General features: G+C 34.4%; 1 protein-coding gene across 10 annotated transcripts in view; it reads right to left on the bottom strand.

The window, feature by feature from the left end:
* ELP4 (elongator acetyltransferase complex subunit 4) overlaps window positions 1-24,415 on the bottom strand; it is a 196,887-nt gene that overhangs the window by 89,492 nt on the left and 82,980 nt on the right. The window contains exon 10 of one of the 10 annotated variants that reach the window (XM_027459068.3): window positions 18,179-18,701. The exons of the other annotated variants lie outside the window; for them this stretch is intronic. Within the exon in view, the coding sequence (XP_027314869.2) occupies window positions 18,687-18,701 (15 nt within the window). The 3' untranslated portion in view covers window positions 18,179-18,686. Of the gene's footprint in view, window positions 1-18,178; window positions 18,702-24,415 lie in introns of those variants that run through there. 10 annotated transcript variants of the gene reach the window in all.

The raw sequence follows: 24,415 nt of genomic DNA, 5'->3' as shown, positions 1-24,415 counted from the left end.
TAAGGAAAGAAATTACATACTTTTGAGCTCTTGAGTGAACTACAGTGTTTTATGCCTTTAATTCAACACTCTTAGGGCTTACAGTTCATTGAAATTCAAAATCATGGGTGCAAACTGCGTTCACAAAGCAAATGTTGACCTTCCTATACACCAAATGCCTTTTATTTATTTTTTCCTCGAAAAACCCACTAATGAAGCTGAAGGAGGTAAAAGATTTGAGTTTCCTATTAAAATAACAAATGTAATATAATTCACATATTTCAGCATGTTGGCTACTACTCATGAAATAAAATACTACAGCAGAAAGAGTATATTGTTTCCACACATCGAAAATATGCAAATGAGACAAGTATTCAATATTCACTTGAAAGCGAGAAAATGTACCAGACTACCAATGGTATTTAGGAAAGCAAACTGGTTTAACATGATTATTTGAATTTAAAAATGGGTATGGGATTCCCCTCTTTGTTCCTTACCATATATGGTGTCTGTGTAATATCCACAGGGCAAATTATTCACTACCTTTTTCAAGATGAAAAGCTACTGATTGGCATCAGACATCAAGAGGGATTTTGGCATTAGAATAGATTTACACTTGATGACATGTCAAAGCCTTGAAACAAAAACTACAGAATTTACTCATGAATGCCGAAGGCAAGCCACTTATTCAATACTAGCTCAATGCACATCTTTCCAAGGATGGCATTCAACCACACCAAGAACAAAATACAGCAAACAAAACATGGTTATATTTGAAAATGAATGTGCTTCACTAGGGTGAACAAAATAACAGCCAGCATTACCTGTTGCCAGCTGTCAGTGAAGAATAAAGAACTGTAACATCCTTGTAATAAAGAGGGAAACAGAATCCAAGCTTATAATGAAAATACAGCGGTAAGTGGGATGAAGTAGGATCAGCAGCACTATGTGTGGGCATGATAACTCCCACTCGGAGACTACTGTTCCTCTAGCACATCTGCTAGAAGAACACAAACTCGCTTCTCTCTTCACACAAACACTTGGAAATAAAGAAAAAAACATTAGGAGAGTAGGAGCAAGGTGTAGGGCAGATCGGTGTTAAAACACGTCATATAATACCAAGCTTTGCCATTTCTCCGTCAACCCCCACTCTGGTTATTTTAAAAATAATTTCTTTATTTCTAATACTATGTAGTGCTTGTAGAAAATTATTAATAGTGTCGACAAGATCACAATTATTTTGACAGCCAGTTTAGTAACCACTGAGTAGTTTTCTGCTGACTTTATTTTAACAGAATAAAAATTGACGTATCTCATTTCAATAGTGGATGTGTGGGAAAGATCATCTAAATAGGTTTGGCATTAATAACTTGTGAGAAATGACAAGCATGTGTACAGTAGAAGCAATAAACAGAAGGGAATATGAGAAGCACAAGACAACACCCAGTCATCTATAGCATACCTCCATGGAAATGAATGATCACATAATTTTACTAGCATTATTTTGTAACTTAGTCCTTCTAGAGACCTCCTTGTGTCATACCTCGCATACAAAGTGAAAAGTGTTTTCTGTGGAGATGACATCATAAGTTACGAGCACAGTTTGTCTGGAATACCCACAATTTTAAGTAAACAAAAGGGGTAATTCACATAAAACATGAGACAAATCAGACAAGAATGAGAAAAGCTGCTATTTGTTTTTCTCTCACCATAACAAATTCACATTTTTTTAAAGAATACTACAATCATATTTTGACTCCCAATTAGACAAGGCAATTTCAAAACTGTGTTGTGATAGTTCTGCTCACTATTGACATTGTCAAGCTAGAGCTTGATCAGTGAAATTATGCTTATTTCTAATGCTTTCATTAAGAGTTTGACGTTTTAAAGTATGAGTGTGGTTTGGTCTTTATTTTGATATGCTGTAATGCTTACATTAAGAGGGACACATACATGCTCCTAGAAGAAAAAGCCAATTTCATAATGAGTTTTCAAATACTTCATATTTGCATAAAATATTCAGTATGTATAGGTTAGAATATTTTACTGCCTATTTAAGCATCTTCAAAGGCTGCACATACTGTAAGTTATATAAAAAAAAAATGTTAATTAGAATCTGTAAAAAATCTTGAGTAAAATGACCTAATGTTCATAGGAGATCCTTATTCAACCTTTCAGATGAAGATACTAGGAAGTGTCAACCTGAAGTAGCCATCATACTTCATTGCATCTAAGAGTTGCCGACTCCTTGAAAATGCAGCTGGTTCCTTTAAGATGGGTAAAAATGGGAGCTGAACTCTTTGGAAATCTGGTACGATTTGTAGATGTAAATCACTTCAAGAAACTGACTCAAAGTATCCCACCTCCTCCCCTTAACATCTCTTCCAAAAAACAGTGAAAGAAATCTTCTCTTCAAACAGTACAGTAAAGACAACATCTAGGTGAATTAAAATGGATGAACTTTACTGATTTTTACAAGATTTTTATTTAATTATCTTCAAAATTTATAACTGAGTACATGTTCTTGGCTTAGCTCTGGGAGGATGCTGTTCTACGGTACTATGAGGTTGCTACAGTAGCATATTACCATGGAGCAGCAAAATGATTACAGATCAATAATTCAGCATATGAGGTGGGTCACTGCATACATAGTTTCATTAAGATTTCTGTATTTTGTATGGTAGTATGCACGAACCATTTTATCAACTTTTAGAATTTCACCATGGATCTGCATGATCATCTATATTTGAATTAACACTCATCCAGGATCAAAACACTAATTATTTATGTGAAAGAAATTTTATTTTGAATATATAATATATGTAATTAACCCTATATAAGCTCCTTGAGCAGTATCTACATATATAAATATATAGGTGGTGTTGCATACACAAAGAGTCACTATCGCTATTGGGCATTGAGTATCTCCTTAGCCTGCATATTTGCAAGGATGTAAGCGCTCATTCCTATTTATCTGAATTGATATCATGTAATTCTGGAAAGGGTATTTCACTAATCCTTTTCTGTTTTGACTGACCTCTGAAATACTAAAAAGGCGTTTTACATCTCCACTTTTCTTCCATGTAAGATCACAGCCACACAGTGCTGGACTGCTTCAATGGTTGCAGCAGAGGAGAATCTCAATAGAACAATTCAAGTAAAGAAATTAAAAAAATATATGAGACTGCTATGGAAATGAAAGTCTAGAAAGCCTTCTTCTAATTCTATGCAAGGTGGGGGTTGGTCTATTCTCCCACATGCCTGGTGACAGCATGAGGGGGAATGGGCTAAAGTTGAGCCAGGGGAGGTTTAGGTTGGATGTTAGGAAAAACTTTTTTACTGAAAGGGTTGTTAGGCATTGGAATGGGCTGCCCAGGGAAGTGGTTGAGTCACCATCTCTGCAGGTCTTTAAAAGAGGTTTAGATGTTGAACTGAGTGATGTGGTTTAGTGGAGGACTGGTTATGTTAGGTCAGAGCTTGGACTAGGTGATCGTGGAGGTCTCTTCCAACCTAGATGTTTCTGTGATTCTGTAATTTCATGACTAGCATAAACACAAACCGAAAATGTCTAAAGAGCTGTATATGTAGTTTTGGGCCAGGAATAAGTTAGTCAGATGTAACATTGCATTAGGCTTTCATCGAGTTTTTGCTATTTCTTTTACATACTTCTGCAAGCTTTGTAAGCAAAACTGAGAACATATACTTTATCAAACACCAACAATGCAATGAGGGATTGGAAATATATCAAATCAGTCCATATCTATACAATACAGCAATGGAAGTTGCTGAAGTATAATTGCCCAGATTGCTTTTCAGTCATTTTATTATACCTTTGCTATATGTCAAAGACAAAAACAGTTGTGAGAAGTCTTTTGAATGAAGAAAAGTTTATCAGCTAGAGCAGTAGAATGGGTTAGAATTTTAACCACAGAACAGTGAAATTTGGTGTGAATACATATAACATCCAAGAAACACTTCAAGCCTCATATATCATAAGGCAAAAGCTTAAGGGGAAATCCACGTAGAAGGGAAGGTTGCGATCCATCCGCAACTCATTTGAGTAGGAAGACTGGTGTCCATTTCTGACAAGAGTCAACTGATAATCCCACAGGACAGAGGAGATGCAATGTGTAGGAAGCCACCTTGCTTATTTGGACCTTAAAAGCAGTTGAATGGTATTTTCTCAACATCACCCGGATCTGGATCACTGCAAATCACAGGTGAATGTGAATAAGTGTTTTATAGTCAAAGTTACTATAATAAAATCACTTTGCTGTGTATCTGTATTGCTTTCATATCTTTTCATATTGACCTTCATATGGGCACTTCTCTATAGATATCTCACTTGTGTTTTTAGTGAATGTGGGGAATCAAGCATCTGCATATCTGAATGTTAAAACTTGTATGCTTAAACTAAGTGAAGCTATAATTTTACACAGGTCTACTTTGATTTCAAAGAAGTGCTGCACCATAACCTCTTTGTACAAAATTACTGGTTTTGAACATGCTCAAAATACTCAACAACTCTGCATTCTTAATATTTGCACTATTCAGTCCTATCAACTCACTGAGAAGTGCTTTTATTTTTGGCTTTTGCAGATTTTTGAATTATCACAGTTACATTAATTTTTTTTTTTTTCGTATTAAAGTTCACAAAGTAATGTAGGCATACAGTTCTCTACATAAGTGATTTCTTTAAAATCAGGCCACGTATTATTTGCATATAGGTCATAATTCAGAGAGTTAAGTCCCTGTTTTCAATTCCTAATGACAGAGTCACAGAATCCCAGAGTGGCCAAGGTTGGAAGGGACTTCTGAAGATCATCTAGTCCAGCCCCCCTGCCAAACAGGATCACCTTGCACATTGCACAGGATGGCATCCAGGCAGGTTTTGAATATCTTCAGAGAAGGAGACTCTACAAATTTTCTGGGCAGCCTGTTCCAGTGCTCTCACAGTAAAGAAGTGCCCTCTCATATTCAGCCAGAATTTCCTGTGTTTCAGCATTTTCCTAATGCTTCAATTTTATTTTTATAGCAATAATGCAGGCTGATGGACTCAGTCTGGTTGATGGTAGTGGGGAAGTGAGCAATGAATATCCACACTTGGTAAAAGCTGCATTACTGAAGTGGCTGCCTTAATTCTTTGACTACAAATCTGCCAACAAAGTGGAGAAAAAAAAAAAGCCCAGAGGCTCTGCCTATGTATAAAAAGCTTCACTACTTAATACTGATTATTATTTTACATAATTTTGAAGCCACCTCTCAACTTTTTAAAAAATTAATAAAGCAAATGAAATTAATAGACACATAGATGTCACAATAGACTGTTTCAATGTCACTTCTGCTCTGCATACATTTTAAACCGTATTTTAAAATGTGTTGAGTCCTTGTATTAGTAATTTCAGCACATTTATTCAGAAGATGTCTTTTTGACAACACATTCTGGGCATTATATATGCAAAAGCCAAACCTAATGTTCATATTAGGCAAATTAAGGCTACCTAAGTCCAAAATAAGTGCCTTAACTGTGTTTACCATGACTTATTCATACACTCAGCACTGCTTTCATTTACTCTACCATAACCTCTTAAAACATGTTTCTATTTCCACCACCTCTCTACTTCTAAGTAAAATGGATAACACAATTATCATAAACATGAATTTAATTCATTCTGTCTTGCATAATGCAATATGTGAAGGAAAAGGTTTTCTTCTTGTGACTGAGGAGGAAGAAAAGGTAGTCATCATTTTGTAATGGGAATCGTGCTATAAAGATCGTAGTATGTGATTTTTTTCATCACAGAGTTTTTGAATCTTTCAGATGTCTATGACAGGTCTAGCAAAACCAAGAGTTTACACTGAAGTTCTTATCTATGCCTACATTTGGCAAAAACTGGCAGGATTAATAAAAGGGACCAAAAATGTCACAGAAACCCTACACCTGACCTATAATTTCTCACTAATTATTCCACACTCTTTCTCATACTGACAGTATAAGTTATTCTCTTTTATTTAATCAGACTTCTCTCTTTTGAAGGGCAGATGTTTCCCCATTAATATGGCAGAATGTCTTTGTTTCCTCACCAACTGTAGAGACAAATGATTACTACAATAAACTCTGGCATTTTGCCTTGCAGTTTCTTGGTGGAGACAAGTAAAATCGTTTTGTGAAGTATTTAAATATTTCAGAATTCAGAACAACCCCCCTCCTCCGAACCTATCAATTCTGTTGTAAAAAGGAAAGTAGACTGATATTCAACCCAAAGGTTAGTTTAAGTGTTTTAAAAACTCATTGCAATGACACTTCTGCTCTACAAAGTTCCCTTATCAATTTAAGGAGTGATGAAATAACACCAGGAGGCAAAACAACTCTTTTGTTACTAAGAAAAAACGATTTGTAGATATAGTCAAAACAGCTTGGAGGAAATTTTAGCAATATAGGAAGGTCTAATATAGACAGCATTGAAATGTGACTAAGCTGATCTTGGTGGTGCTGAGTCATGTAGAAGACACGTGTCTTTGGAAAAGGGCCTTCAAGGTGCAAGCATTAGCCCCTAGTGATGTAATACACTTAAAAAAAAATATTTTTTTTTTTGGGGGGGGAGGGAAGAAGAGATCCTATCCCTTGGCAAGGGGACCACATCAAACTTAGTTACCCAGCTGTTACTTCAGTGACACCCTCTCAGTGTCGAGAACATTAAAAATATCACATGAAGAGGAAACATCTAAAGCAAGACAAGACAGTAGCTGATGAATTTTTTTGGCAGAACTGAGAAAGGTATGTCCATGAAAGACACTGTTAAAGAGTGCGAGATGGGAGCCTGGTATGACTCAGAATGAAATCCACCTTCTCTGCTGACACATCCTACTGAGGTATTCAGTGAAGACTGTAATTACAGCTGAGATACGATTCATCAGAAAACGTAACATAGCAGCCTATAAAAATAGAGACTATAGGCTAGCCACAAAAGGTAGACCAATTCTAGAACTTACTGAAGGTGAAAACTAAATTAGTTAATGGCAGGATGACATAAATAAGATTACTTCCACAAACTTATTAAGCTTACACTTTAAACGTCCTGTTGGTACGGCAGTAGAATCTGGCAGGAAACAGGAGAGTCTGGGATTCCTTTCACAGAAAAAGAGCAAACGCAGACTTGGACTGTAAGGAAAGCTGTAGGGATGTAATTTACAATGTCTATGATGAATATCACATTGGTCAAGCTGATAAATAGAATGAACTGTGAGAGGCAACTTTTTTTTTTTTTTTTCTCTAGAAAAAAGTATCTAAATGAAATAGAGAATGAAGCAAAAGCCAATAAAGGCACCTTGAATACAGACTCAAGGAGAAAGAGATATAGGGACAAATCACTATGTTGCAGAAAAAGAAGTAAATCTCCAGCACCTTAGTGTGGATTCTGAAACAAAGCATTAGCAGAGCTCAGTACAGGTCAGATGTTTTAGATCGAGGTCAAAGGAAATCTGAAAGTACATAATTTGACTGTTTATTGGAACTGTTTTTTACTGTCTGCACCTCTCATTTGGAAAAATACTTAAAATTATATTTAAAAAAGCAACTATGACTGTAGTTTATAAAATTCTATCTCCTAGACACATCACAAGATGTTTTCTGGGAAGAAAGCAACAGAGGGAGAATTGCCATTTGATGCTATATGATGCCATTTGCTATTTCTCTAACAAATCCCCCCCGAACCTAAAATCTGCTCAATTTCTACAGTCATTTTACATATGAAAGCAATCTGACTTACTGTACATATGAAGCTCATTTTAAATATGAGATTTATTTCTGTTACTGTGCCATCTGTATCTTGGATGTTACTTCAATTAGATTAAAACACCTTACTTCCTACCACTTTCAATATATACACCAAGCCAATCAGTTATTTAGTCCTTGCCCACTACGAGAATGATTAATTATTATGAAACCCCAAACCAATCTATTATCTGTTTAGAATAGTACAAATATAAATGTAGCACCCAAGTACACACACATTTTGTATTTGTACACTTAGTCATCCTAAAAGAAAAAGTAACGAGTCTGTTTTCGCTGCCACATACTGAACACAAGGTAATTTCTTAACACTTGGCTGGTATTGATTAGCCCTGGCTGAAATCATTGAGTTTCTTCAAGACCATTCCATATTCTTTCCTTCAACAAAATGCATTCAATTAAATGCATTTACTCCAGGTAAATGTTTTCTTTAAAGGAATATTAAAACCAACCCCAAAACAAATAGCGTCATAACAGTAGAGATTCCCATTTACTACAATTCCCTTCTAAACTAGGCATGTGGATGACAAACTGAATTTCAGAGTAAGTTTTCCATATAAAATACTTCTGTATTTCACCAGTTTTCTCTTAAATGATAGTACTGAGGACAGACACTGGACAATACATTACCTCACCTATTTTTATGTTACTTATAAACTCAATGTTTCAACACCTCTTTTGTAAAAACTGTCAAAATCTCCTGAGATACTGAAATTTATTAGTAGTGTACTGAAGATTATCATGCTCGAGATATCCTAATTCTTGTGAACTGAAAAATGTATATATATAAATCATCATCCTGCAAATTATTTAATGCACAGTTTTGTTGCTCAGTAACACAAAGCTACTTGTATGTAAACTGATTAACCATTTACAAGACTGGAGGTTTCACGGGATTTTTTTTTTTTTGTGTGCATACTACCTCTGAGAATTGCAAAATAAGTGGCTTATTTGGACCTACAAGTTATAGTCATTTTTATAGTTTCTGAGTAGGATAAATTTGAACGACTGTATTTAATTTTATATTTTGATGAGATTGTTAAAAGTGTATTTTAACTGTATCTCATATAAGACTTTTATATTGAAGGGAGAAAAATAAATAAAATATTTGTATTCACTAAGTCATGTTTTACCTATTTATTATGCTTTTTTGCTTGTGACAACTTAAAAAAACCCCCACAACATTAGAGACTCTTTTATGACTGCTAACTAACAAGCTCAGTCTTTGTGTTTGTTACTAAAGCAACACCTGCTACAATTCAGTTTGGGAAAAGTAGTTCAATACTCTTAATGAAAGATATTATAGCAAGCACCCTTAACCTATAAATGATGCTAATACCATTGTTAACCAACTATTATTACAGGAATATTTTCAAACTTTTTAAAACTGCACTGAACTTTTCTCGATCATTGGGTTTAATATTTTAAGTAAATCTAAGTACGTATTTATAGATCTAAGTAATTAAGTACATACAGACATATGTCTAACTGGAGTCATTATACAAACTGCTATTATTACTGAAAACTTGTTCATAATTATACGTTTCTGTACCTAAAGTTATTATGAATAATATCTATGCAACACATCCATTGAATATATATCTGTTCTAGCTCAAAATATCTTTTGCCATTTATATTAAGATCGGTGTCATTTTACCAAAAATTTCACTGCCTGTGACCAAATTTGATATGAACCTAATTTTATTAGCAGGAAGCACTCTGTAGAAGATACTTACTAAAAATTAATACAGCTCATAGGTGGGGCAAAGAAGAATGATTTTGAGTAGCAACAGAAGCTGTGTGTCAGTAAGAAGAACATAAACCTTTCCTACATAGATACTTGATTAAAAACAGGTTTCCAAAAAAAAAGAAATAAACTCCAACGATAGGCTGTTCTCAGGTAACATGATTACGTATTATGGCCTGATTTAATTCAACAGCAGAATTATACACTTTTAAAATTAACTGGTAAATACTTATTGCTTTAACTTTGAGAGGAGTTTTACATGCAAAAATAATTAATGGGTCAATTCTTAAACTCTCTGTACCTTGTAATTTTCTACTTTAAGATATGTTATTAATTTACAATGCCTTTTGTGACATTAAATTTATGTTAGTATACTTATACTGATATATTTTAACAAGATGATTATGTCAAAGGTTATCATCAACAGTTCATAATAAAAAGTTATGATCAAAAAAACAACTTATTATTTATAGTTTAGACTGCATAATAAAGTACTAGCAACACAAAATGTTAATTAATTTCTAATTCTCTATTCTTTTATTTAGATTTCATGAAGGTTGATTGGACTTGATCCATCATTTTACGGAAAATTAATTATTTCAAATACATGCACCACTTTATGCAACCTGCCTGATTTGCATTGAGGAAAATTCAGCAGAAGTAATTGAGGCACAAGCAAATACTGGCACTGACTGAACTCAATTTTCATTCCAAATTTCTGCAAAATCCCAAGACACAACAATATCAGATGCAGGGGGAAAACAAACAAAAGCAATGTGTAAAGGGAACATGAAGAGAGAATATTACAAGAATCAGAGAACAAAGGGATTGCAAAACTATTTTAGTGCCATAGATGAACAGTGAGGGCTTCATTCAGGCAAGGTGGAATAAGATATCATATGGCATCCTGACAATTGATGTCTTCATTTAAATGTAAGAATTTACATTCTAATTAGAAAGAATTTACATCTTAATCAGAGGCAGCTGTATTATCTTGTTACTGTTTTTTTCAAAGGTAATGAACTAAAGTACTGCTGTGCTTTTTCAACCAGAAACTAAATAGACAGCACACAGTGTTATTTTATAGCCTACCTGCTGTAAGCTGTTATTAATATTTTCAAAGACTAAATTCCAACAAAATCTTTCAAAATAAAAATTGTATTTGACATTGCTCAAATGATACCATAAAGACTTATTTAAAATATTTAACCAATACCCTTTCTGACATATATATTTTAAGTATAGGTACTCATAAAGGCATTAGTATGGCACCAATGAAGCACGCTTTCATTTTAGGTTTCAACTAATACAGTGTAATATTGGGGGGAAAAGTATTTGGGAATATTTCTATTAACACTGCAGTTCCACTGATATTTCTACATGTTGTTCATATAATACATAAGGAAAAAAAAGTCAAATAAGACAATTTTGTAGCTCATGTACAAATACCTCTCAATTGAGGCCAAACTGACATATTTTAGATGCTAGTTCTAGAGAATGAGTCCTGCTAGGGAACATACACATGCTTTTAGAGGAACTTCTTGACTCATGAAATCATGGATTACTAGTTCAGATTAAATATCAGGTTTTTGTCTCATCCATAATTCCAAGAGGTTTGATGTCAATATGCTGCTGCTATTTGATGCCAATATAACTGCTGCTAGGCAGCTTTTACTATATGAGACTGCAGCAAGAAGTAAATGCATTTTTTTCTTCCTATGAAGAAAATTAGACATGACTGGAGAAGCTCCTGGTTTAGTTCCTAGCTCTACAAAAACTAACTCTGGAATTCTCAGTACTACTTTGTGTCTCCACATTTGTACGACATCTCTCTCTCAGCTCTATACCTATTCTAAATGGAAATGTCTTTGGGGCAAGATCATTTATTGCTACATACTATACAACGTTCAGTCCCACAGACACTTCCATAAAGAGTATTGAATTAGGATGAAATGTCTTTCATTACATATTGGTCTTCCTTTGAACTCTGTAATGCTGTGTGTACTTTCACATATGTTCTAATAAGACAAAAAAATGAATAAACCTCCCCAACTTGGAATCTTCCATCAGCTTGGGAATCTAGGTAGAAATTACTGAAACAACATATTCCGTTTGCCCCCTGATGGCTTAAATGGCACCAGCCAGAAAGACTCACATCCTGAGACGGATAATCGTATTTGTACAATGTTCAAATGTGATGAGATACACAGCATTCATCTGGGAAATGGAAAGGACCAGTTTTCCTCTACAGATGCACCAGGTCCAACACTATCTGTGGCAAGTAACAGGAGAGGTAAACTTGCTGTACTTTCTTCAGTAAAAGCAAGCTTCTGCTCACCTGCACGTAACTTCCTTTCAAATGCAGTCCCTCAGAATGTGGAATGTAAGGTCAAAGAATGCATAGTTTTGACTTTTTTTTCTTTTTTTACTGGTTTGAGCTATGTATTCGTGGCTTCCCTGTGATTGCAGATCAAATTTATTCATCACTAAGCATTGAAAAGATATGCTTGAAGAAACAGGGACATTAGAACAAAGATTATAAAGATTATTCCTCCTCCTGAACAACGAGGAACATATTACATTTCCAAGATCTATTGAAAAACTTGGCTTTTACTGATCCTTACGGCTAAGAGAGGAACAGACATTCTGTTCTGCTCATACTTACATACATACTTAATTTCTGCAAGAGGAAAATAATTAAAAAAAAAAAAAAAAGTTTAATGGACCTTGAAAGGTAAAGGAGATTTTAACTGGTGTTTGAGGAATTTTTTGATTCCCTTTTTGAACTGGGGAGAAATACCACCCCCTACAAAAGAAATGAGACCAGTCTTTTTTCCCAATATTTGTTAATATTTAAAGTTTATAACAAAACAGATAATATGACATAGAACATTATTAGAAATGGAAAGACAAATAAAAAATTATCAGTATCTTCTTCTGTTACAAATTTAGACTAATTCATACAACTGACTTTGCCTGCATCATTCTGATCTGTTTCCAATATCTTTTTTGAGATTAATGGGCCATTTTTTTATTGAAAGACATTAGTTTTCACTAACTTCACTTAGTACCACACACATTACGTACTGTATTCTGTCATTCAGTATCAACTTTGGAGTATCTTTCCCTTCCTTAAAATAACACTACATTCTACTTCAACCACGAAACTAAACTGAAGTTGTTTTTACAAATACTGTATTATCGCAACGCTTCATGGACCCTGACATCAACCTGAATATACAGTCAATGCCAGCTTATTTTTATCGTTCCTTATGAAATCCTTATTGAAACTGTTTCCTTTATTTAACTGTCTTTTAAAATTTCATCTTAAATGTATTTGGCAATTTCATGATTCATTATTGCCAGCCTTTTTTTCATAGTGATATAGAAACAAGTAGATCTTTTGTTTCTATCTATGATTATGATACCAGAAAATTTGTAAAACTAAATTTCACAATCATAATTCTGTATTTTCTTTAACACATCTTTCCCTTTTTAACAATACTGTTACAAATACACTCGAGGGAAACATAAAAACATTGATATATGACTGCTGCTCTCTACCTACCCTACTTCTACTTCTTTGTTTCTCATTTACATTGGAGTATTTTTGGTACTGAAGCTAAGTACCAAAACGTTTTTGTTTTTCTTTTTAAACATGCCTATGTATCTCTGAGTACCTCCACAGTAAAAGCTATCTCTTTATCAGTATGTTTTTTACACAGTCAATAATTATTGGTTTTAAAGGAAATTTTGGAGGAGACTTCTTTAACACACTAATGATTTCAGACCTTCTGGAGGCCAACAGGGTATCTGTGAAAAACTTGATACTCTTTAGGATGGTCCTTTAGTTTGCATCCAGTCTTGACCCCTGAAGATTTTAAATGGTACAGATCAGCACCCAAAATCTCCTAGAAGAGCTATAGCAAGACTTCTCATGGAGGTTAAGATACTGCAGACCTTACTGGCTAGTGGCTCCTACTAGAAGTCAAGGTAGGAGTTCCTACTGTCCTGCTATATATGAACAAGTAGAAAAGCTAAGCTACATTAAAAGCATGCTAAGCTCTAATTAAAGAAAATAAATTCAGGCGTACCTCCTTTCCATGTTTGCCTACCCACATAAGAAGTCTTAAAACTGGAAAAATCAATTAATGTTTCCAATGTAAATTTAAAGATTATTAGTACACAAATACGTAACTCACTGGGACACAGATCCTCACCCTTTTCAATGGACACTAATTTGTTTTCATGATCTTTCACTACTTAAAAAAAACAAAAACTATAATTAATTGAGTTCATAATTCTTCAGCAGATAATGCATGCTCTGTAATCATTTCCTAACAATTTGGAAAAAATGTTTAAATATATATTCAGTCCTCATATTGCATTTATAATAAAAAAGATATTCTCTCAATATACGCCTGTAAACTGAAAAACAGTGAAAACTAATCCATGATTGCCTAACAGTGAATATTATGGTTCATCTACAATGATGAGTCTATAAGACTCAGAGCTTATAATGAGAACACTATAAAAAATAAAAAGGTTTAAATCCAATAAAGGTATCTGGTGAAATTCAACATTCCAAAATCTTTCTATATTACTATTGTGAAGTAATCATGAAATTAAAATTGTAATGCATTTCATGATACAATTTATTTTACACTTCAAAAAGCATCTAACCTTTGGATATATTTTGATCACTTCAATAATAATGTTTAAAACATTTTGAAGATAGTTAGAAACATATTAGCATAAGTAAGAATCAGAGAACAGAAAATTGCAGACAATTGGAAATGTATGTACATCTTTTCAACTACAATGACAAAGGACTTCCATATTATATTAAACCTACTAATATTGAAACGATTTTCAAATGTTTTGATTTTTGTTTTCCAGGTATCTCAATTCTATTGATAGGTTACATGTAAATGTAACCTATGACTGCAGCTTTGGTTCATGAAGCAATCATTTGATACAACCTTCATTTTTATCACTAAGTAATCACATTTAAAAGGTTTCAAAATAATATTATAGAGGTTAAAATACTCCCAGAATTTCAGTGTTATTATTACATGTTCCTTTATCATGCTATAATTAATTTTCATGTTTTCTTCCTCAGGGTGCACCCTATTACTATTACTCAGATGTTTCCACTTTACAGTAATTAAAAGTTACTCTTAAAACAATGCCTCATAAAGTTAACAATCAACAGTAAAATTCTGAATATTTTACACACAGATTTCGATTAAATAGTCTGCTACTTCTGCAAATATTTTTTTGAGGAAGATTATAGACCTAGGTCTCCAGTTGGCATTATAAAAGCAGAACGTATATAATGTGCAACATTTTGAACATGGGATTAAATCTGGGATTAATCTAGATTTACATTTAAATTAACTTTAACATCAGCAGGAGTCCTGTGGTTAATTCTGGGTGCACAGGCAGGGGGGTAGATTGAGGCCAGCTGAGAATGAACCACTGTGACTTTTATCTTAAAGTCAGGTTTTGTTGAGAATATCTAATTTAGTTATTGGCATCAGCTATTTAACCTGCACTCCAGCCACTTTGCTGGAGCTGGAGTGGTTACAACAGTTACCTCGTGTAACTACAAGAGCAGCATAGGTCCCTTCAAGTTTTTAATACAGTGACGGTTTTCAGTGTTTCCCTGACCTGGCCTGCAGTTGCCTTTCATAGCTGGCACGTGAACCAAGACCGAAGCAAGACACAGCAAATGTTTCTCAGAGAAAGGCTTTCACGAAGTTTGTGCCTGTGTCTAGCAAAAAGGCCAAGGTGGTAGACAAGCTTCCATGCAGGGAGGCCCAAGAGCCATTTCCACTCAAGACCTTCAGGTGCAGCCACAAGAATTTTCTGTGATTCATGCAGAAGAATACAGTGTGAGTACTCACTCACTAGGTCTCTGTATTTTGACTGTTTTTAAACAGAGACATTATTAGTAACAGCAGATGGTACCAAGTTCTCTAACTGATCAGAGGGAAAATGTAGTTCAGTTAACCAAAAATTCCAATGGAAAACGTTCTCCAGTGTTTTTCAGGGAGTGGAAGGGATCAATCTAAAGGACTTTTTTTACCCATCACCAAATAGTGACCAATTAGTTAGGCTTTAATTTGCAGCAGTGATCGATGTGTCTTCATACATATTTTCATGCATGCTCTTATTATTCTTCTGAAACCCTTGTATCTCCTTGTGCAAGAAACTGAGAACATGCAAAATGTTTTACAGATTTCTGGGAAAAGGAAGGAAGGAAGGAAGGAAGGAAGGAAGGAAAGGAAGGAAGGAAGGAAGGAAGGAAGGAAGGAAGAAAGGAAGGAAGGAAGGAAGGAAGGAAGGAAGGAAGGAAGGAAGGAAGGAAGGAAGGAAGGAAGGAAGGAAGGAAGGAAGGAAGGAAGGAAGGAAGGAAGGAAGGAAGGAAGGAAGGAAGGAAGGAAGGAAGGAAGGAAGGAAGGAAGGAAGGAAGGAAGGAAGGAAGGAAAAAAGAATCCTCTATACAGACTGGGAGAAGACTACTCTTCTCTGAAGAGCAGTAGCAAAATAGCAGGAAATTATACTCTGTCCAGGTTGGGGAAGAAGCTATTTTAAAAATGCATTCATAGTAAGAACAGGGCTGCCTCCTTCTGCATCCAGCCTTTCATCTTCTCTTTGGTTGAGGTAAGTAGAGTAGGGATCAGCTTCCTAGTACACCCGTTACATTTCTGTCCCAGGCTTTTTAAAGAACGATTTGCTTTGCTCTCCCTCCTCCCAGCTGAGCCTGAGATCTATGGTGTTTATTTGTCTGTACTACCGATGGATTTATTATTTTTTTTCTGTTGGGCCAAACTGAAAAGAGTCCTGATAAAAGCCAATACTTTCTGACTTCCTTGCGGTATTATGGACCCAGAGTCAGGCTGAAAGCAGTGCAAGCTGCAAGCAGAACGTGAGGCCTGTAGGACACAGTTGTCTCAACATCCTTCAACACCAAAGCCAAAATTTAACTCCTCCCAGGGAACCAGAAATCTTCAGCATTTAAAGAGACTGGTGCCATTACTCTGTGGCCTCTGTCACCTCAGTCCATACCGGAGCCAATGAAAATGCCAGCAACAAGAGCGAAAGCTGGCAGTGGGTAATAACACCCTTTCGAACTGTCACACTAATGAACCTTATGCTTACTGCTTAAATTGAGCCATGGACGTACTGCTTATTAAGTACGGATCAAACACAACGTGGAGCAGGAAGTCTAATGCATGGCAATGCTACATCTTCCTTTCATAACCACCAGAGATTGAACAAATCATTTATTAGGGAATTTTCCCTAAATTCCATCCAAATGGCAGAAACCAAGTATGTGGGATGCACAAGCAACACAATATGAAATAATTTCTACAGAATTAGTCATAAAAGGAGAACAAAATATAACTTAGTTTCTAAAAGGTAAGGATGTGCATTGAAATCTTAGAATTTACTAAAATTCACTGCACTGTGTCATCCTTGGATGACTATTAGATTCATTCTTGATGTCACTGAAGAATCAGCCAAATCCTAATCACATCTAGACCATGGACTAACGGCTCACTGAATACACAACGTCAGGAGAAGTTCATTTTGACCTGAGTCATTAAAGACATAGAGAAACATCTCCTAGGAATACCAATATTCACTGTACACACAGGCTAGCACAGTTAAACAATCAAATATTTCGTATCAGATGATTATATCATATCAGATATTACAGAGTACATAAAGGAAAAAGTTGCAAGTGGTTAACTTTAACCATTTCATTCCTAATGATAACTAGCAATAACAATAGTTAGCAAAGATATATATATATATTTTATATATATATATTAGTTGGATTATATATTAAACATTAGGAAAACAAAATTTTGATCAAAAAGTTTTAAGAAATAAACATAACTGAAGACAAGCTTTTTAAAATTCTTGATATACCTTCATATTACAATGCTAATTTAAGCTTTCCTCTGCCAGTTACTATTCTCAAAATATACAGCAGTACTTAATAAGACAAGACTAGACTTAACTATTGACTTTCATAATGAAACATGAAGATAAAAATGAGGCTTGGTGTAATTTATAAGAGAGAAAATGATGTACTAAAAGCAAGACACTAAATCAATTTTAAACACCAAACACAATTTATGTCTGACTTTAAAACTCATCCTCAAAACATTAATCTAGACAAAGGCCAGAAACTGAATGAGGCATAATTTGTGAAACTGATACCTTTCATCACAACCTCTAGCTGAAAAGGTCATTAGATATATTATATCTAAGTGAGCAGCTTATCCCTGCTTCATTACTGATAATTAAGGCAAGTAATATTTTCTTGACAGTAATGTGTCCAGTAAGAGATATCGTCTAGTTTGCATAAACCAGACATTAATTACCAGAGTAGTATCAGAGATAAAAAAAATTAAGTACCTGTGTAACATCATTTCATTATTTTTTCTTCATTTCCTTAAAGAATTAGCAGGCTCAGAAACATAATGAGCATATTAAGAAATCCATTTTCAAGCATTTATTAAAACCCTTATTACACATTACACAAATATATTTTTGTACATACATAAACAGAAATGAAGGCATCTGGAAATATACACATTATTTGAGTATTTTGTCATCTTGCTTTACTAGAGCAACATTTGTGGGTGAAGAACAGTGATCAAATAACAGGTTCATATTTGGACTTCATTTCAAACGTTAAGGCTTTCATACAGAAGAAATCACAAATGACTCCAAGACCTCTGACCTGCAACTTCAACCCATGTAAAAGGCTGTTCCACCTTATTTGCATAAATAGTAGTTTTTCTGTTGTACAGAATAGGATATGTATTGAGCGTATGTGTGATGATGACAAATTTGTCACTTAGCTCATAATCTGTTAAACAGTTTTCATTTCTCACTAGAAATGTCTCCCAGTGTTTTTAAAAGCTATGTTGCACAGTGTTTGGCAGACAGAAGAGAGGTTCTGTTAATAAACTGTTCTGTAATGGTTTATTCATTAAGGTGTGTTATCTACCATACTTCACTCTACCTATAGGCAAATGTTATCTACAGCTACTTTACCTTTAATCATAACAACAGATACAAATGCTGTTGTCACTGCATGTCGTCCAGGAACCATAAAATGGTACTCTATCCTTTCAGCTTCCCTCAATTCCAGTATTCCTGAAAATGTGAATTTGACAATAAATCTGGAGAAACAATTCCTTTGAATTCCTGTCCCCATGAACATTCATATTATTGGTCCTTTGAGCAGTATTTCTCAGAAAGCATCATTAATTTAGGGAAGGGTCCATGGGTCTCTTGTTGGATAAAGAATGAAGTATGCCTTCCCAAAGAAGAGAAGGAGATTTAAATCATTGTAAATATGGTGGAAATGTGCGTGCAGTTGCTCAGTCAGTCACAGGAATGGTGTTCACACAGAGGGATATAATTGAAATCACCTGTGTTCCAGTAGAGCAAGCTCTGCTTCTTGTAGATAGATCTGTGCAGTCCTATGAGCTCCTATGCAGTCTTATACCATATCCTCACACAGTCAATGACAGCCTGTCACAAACCTCTGAGGTGATTAAAAAAATTGCCACCAAAAGAAAGCAGGTTAACACAGAAGATATTTACAGAAGGAACTGTCTCAGCTATGCTGTGTATAATAAGTATGGAAAGGATATACACATCCTCTTCTGTGAATGTGTGTGCAGGGTTCAGAGAAAGCAGGGCTTACACACGCATTTCTGAATTCCGCTGCAGACAAACACTTTACAGATACTATCAAATATAGCCCATGTAGCTTGCACACATATGATCCAAAACAGTCAGAGGAGTAGTTATACTGATTTTAGTTGTGATTCTGTAGTAGTAAATGTATTGAGTTGACTGACAATTTGTTATCACGATGGCTATTTGTCAAATACCTTAAATACTGGGAAGTTAATGGAAAGATCTGTTTTGTGATAACAATCTAACTGATAAACCTGCATGAAAGCTCAGTGAAGGCAAAGTAGGTATCTGGAACAGGCAGTAAAGAGATCTTTCAGTAGTAACTGACACTATTCAAGTGCACTAGATCTGATCTAGTCTGGTTTTGAAATTTGCAATGACCAAATTGCAAAATGACCATTTCATCACTGGCATCAGAAGTTGAAACCATTACTCAGTTTACATGAAGTGTAAGGAAAGAGAGGGTAAAATAAAGTCCATGCCCGTATAAGATGTACTCCCTTACTACTGAATGTTTCTTCCTTCTTTTGAAATGCTAGTCCTGATGCTTCTGAAATAAAGTTCTGCAACTTTCCTGGACTTTAAGATAATACGTGGAGTTGTTGATGGTCTGCATTGGCATGACACCACACAACCTAATAGCCACAACATCATGAATGTGTAGAGAGCCGTAACTTCTCAGTCTCTACAAGTGGCTATTCCCATGTGACATGTGATCCAGTCTCTGGGTACAGATTAATTAGAAGTTCAACAGAGAAGTAACCAAGGTGATTTGTATTTAAGGAGAAAAGTCACTGGAAAATATGGTCACTTCAACCTCAAAAAAATTAATCAGTGCTCTCACTGAAAACTGGCCATACTCATCTATACAATACTGCTGGACTTCATTGTGCTAGTGGGAATCAAAACAGCATTTCCCATGGCAGACGGCCAGGATATTTCTGCCTTTTCTATTGGAAAAAAATACCTAGGCATGGCCTTGTTACTTGCAAGCTAAATTACGTAAGGCATTAAACATGACAGGGAATGGCCATCGTACAGCATCATCTGCAACAAGTCTTGTTTGCTAGGGACAGTGCACCATTCAGCTTCAGTAAAAATCAGCTAGGTAACCAGAATCTGTGGTCCACGCAGCTCTAATTATGCTGACACTTACCTGTCACATTCCTTCAGCAATTAAAGACTGGCTGGAGTCAACAGAAATACTTAGCTGACAAATCTTAGGGAATGGTATGTAATGCTAGATCAGTTTTGCATTTTACCACCTGATTTTACAAGAAAGCGACCTGACCATAGCTGGTAAGATTAAACTGATGAAATAAGTAGGTTCTTCTAGAACCCTCATACCATAGATAATTTTGCTTGACTACTTTGAACTTTTAAAAAATCACAGTAAAACTTTGATCATATCTCTTCTTATTAAAATTTACCTCTAATATTTTGATAAAATCCCAAAGAACTGTAACTTCTCAAAGACTGAAAATCAAAACAGAAGTGATTGCAAATGTAAATATGCTGTTTTAACACCTACAGTAATAGAAAATTTCCTCATTCTTTCTAGTTTCTTAGGTAGAACAAGTGACACCAATCATTGGCACCTGACAGATATAACCACCTGATGTTACTTTTATTCTAAATATGCTGAAGTCAGACCTGAAGAAGTTGTTGATCAGCCTCCAAAAGCTTTCTAAATTAGAAGCAGTATTTTTAACAAGAGAATAGTTCTGCTGAGCTAGTGACATGCAAAACATTTCTCGCTGGTGTCAGTATTTGTAGGATTACAGAATATCAAGTATGACACTGCAGATGGCTATTTATTTATAAATAATAGCAGTATTTCAGTAATGAATTATTCATATGTAGTATAATATTGACAAAAATAACTTGCATGTATCTCCTGAAACAGTTGCTGTTTTCACTGCTATTACAAAATATACATCTGGTTTTACTCTGTATTTTGATTATAAAAAGATCTGAGTAAAACCATAAACCAGCCTTCTGTGCCATGTTTATAGAAGCAGTCTGCTTCAACACATGAAAGCCATCACTCAAAATCCTCCACAATTTCTTCAGCAAGTGCTTCTTCCAAACACAGGGAGCACATAGATGTTTCCCCCATAAAAACTGAAGTACAACGTGAAGCCATGACTGCATTTATTCCAATTTATAATTTTGTACCTCTGCAAGAAGAGGATGCATGCCTAATGTACATTTTAGAAACATAATTTTGTATGAATTTCACTGTGATTATCAATTAACCTATCCTAACTAATTTTTGTAACAGCACTGAGATAACAATACAGGTATTACTCAGTTTTATTTAAATATCAAGTCCATTACAAACTTCTAATCATAAACTGACTCTGAAAAAGTTGTGAAGCTGGAGTTCTTAAATTAAATGTATCATCATCTTATAATATTTTATACAGCCTGCTTATTTGTTAACCTGATAGTTTGCTCAATGTGATCATTTCATGTAATCCTAACACAGATTGACTTGCTTGTTTTATTAATACATGTATTTTGTTGTTCTTACTTTTCATCTATTTTTTGATTTGGCATTGCTGATAATATGATCATGTACAATATGATATTTTTCTAAGAATATTAGTGATAGCTATAACAGGATATTTTTTCAAGTAAGAAATGTAATTTCAGAAACCTTGAGAACCTCAGTATGTATCAAATGTGTAAACTTACACTGACAAATTCTCCAAAGAGATCTTCTTTTCACAGCTTGCCTCAGTTTAAGAGGCAGAAATTGGCACTCAGTACTTAAAATGCTACCACTACATCTCTAGTTTCCTCAAATCTGAATTCAGAAAAGGCAAAATTCAAATTTATCTTATCAGTAAACTAGAAAAAAACAAAAAACAACGCACAAATCTAGCCACTGTTCTCAGATCTAAAACAAAACCTGCAGTTGCATAATCACTTCAGTCTTAAATTTTAGTGGACAATAGACCGAACTATTCTGGATGGCTGTACAAAGGATGGTAAAATGAGAGATGGGATTGGATTTTGTTTTAAAAGTAAAATTCTAAGTGACACGCACTACTTTTCTCTCTCCCTCTCCCTTGTTCACTTAAAACATTAAAGTTAAGATGTGTTTTGAACACTGGGGAAAGATTTACAGACTCCTTGAGGATGTTTATAGTGGGTTTCTTCTAACAGTACGAGTATGAGTGTGTATTCCTCATGTTTCCACACCTTCCCCTGTGACAGATACAGAGCAGTAAAGGGACCAATACAAGGCAGACAGCTTTTCAGCAGTTTTAGGACATGTACTTGGAACTGTATTTTTATTTTAGGTTTTGACAAATGGAAAAATCATGTTTAAAATTCTGACATCGAAACCTACAATTTCATGCTTCATCTATACAACATCCCTTTAGATGTAAGCACCATTTAAAAACAATTTCCCCCTTAGGTTCAGTACTAGGCGTTTTCTCATATTAATTATCTAGAAAAAAAATAGGCAAAGTTTGCAATAACTCTTCAAACATGAAAAATTTTGTCCATACATTCTGCTTTAATAGTATTCATTACATGCAGTTTTGGCATCTACGTTATATATTATATATATATTATATATATATATCTATATATATTTATATATATTATTTATAATATTTATATTTATATATTATATATTATATTTATATAAATATATTATATATATTATTTATATTATCATTATATATTATATAAAATATTTATATAAATACATTATATTTATATAATATATTTATATATTTATATATTTATATATTATATATTATATTTATATAAATATATATATATTATTTATATTATATTAATATATATATTAATATATTTATATATTTATATATATATATATTATATATATTTCTTCTTCTACGTATATATTTCTTCTTATGGACAGAAAACAGTAACAAAAAGGAGCAATGTTGCATTAAAACACTAAAACTGCTAAAGCAGATTCTGCTTACTGGAATTTACAACACTGAGTGGTATAAAACTAGAATATTCATCCTCTTAAGTCCTGACAAGGAGTCTGACACTTCCCTTGGTGCAGCACTCAAAACCAAATCTACACTTTTTGGCCTCTCTGGACGAAGGAATTTGTGTCAGACAGTTTTTAATCGACAAAAGCTAAACAACTGCTATACAATATAAAATACACCGCATCCCAGCATCTTGAACTGTGTCTGAAACCAGCTGTTCCAACACTGCTCCAAAGAAAAAGGAAAATCATCATAAACTACAGTAGCAAGCACAGCCTATAGGAATGGTTCAAGCAAATAAATTTTGGTGATCTGACTGGATGAGGATGCATATAGGCTGAAGCTGCATACAAGACTATCAAGCAAGATTTTGTGAATATCATGAGTATTCTCCTGTCTAAATTTCTCATACCATTACTCTAAAGTCTCCAAACTTTGCATTTTAATAGCAGGCTATAAAGTTCTAGGTAACACCACTTTTACACATTCCAGTATGACCCAGAATCTTATTTTAAGGAAGTCATTGATCTTTCTCCAATTACAGAAGAAAACTAAAAGAAAAAATATCAGCTGAAATCTAAATCATGTCTCTGATACTTACAAGATCAATACAAAGAATCCAACTTCATATATGGACTTGACCATGTTAGCTAGCAAATTTGCTTTATCTTACAATGCTTTTCAAAATATTTATGTTACAACTCTTTCCTGGTCTATTATTTGGATAGACGTTGCTAAATAAAAGGATTTCTCTAACTTTTTTTTTGTTGTTGTTAACTTCCTATATTGTAGAGAGTAGGGAAGGAACCAGTACAGTATTCAACATCAGAATTTTTCGTTCACCGAATGTGGAATTGAAAAATTGACAAAGTTAGTGAGTTTTGTATGTGGATCAACACCTAAATTTCTTATTTTGGGAAAATGTTAAAATAGATCACTTTTTAAATGTAAAGTCGTGACTACTGCATGAGTTTATTCAACCACTTTTCTACAGCTTTCTGTAAGGCTGTGTGGTATCTTCAGGCTCATGTGGAACAGCTGCACTGACACAATGGGCTGCAGACGTTTTTACTGTCCTAATAATCCACATATTAAAGAGTCCCTAAATACTCATTGACGCGACAGACCATAACAACTCCCTTGGAGCTGTTACAGTTTATCAGGTCAGTGATC

The sequence above is a fragment of the Anas platyrhynchos genome, chromosome 5 (genome assembly GCF_047663525.1).
Source record: "Anas platyrhynchos isolate ZD024472 breed Pekin duck chromosome 5, IASCAAS_PekinDuck_T2T, whole genome shotgun sequence".
In the NCBI taxonomy this organism is placed as follows: Eukaryota; Metazoa; Chordata; class Aves; order Anseriformes; family Anatidae; genus Anas; species Anas platyrhynchos.
Note: the sequence above shows the minus strand (reverse complement) of the source record. Positions and strands in the feature narration are given on the sequence as shown.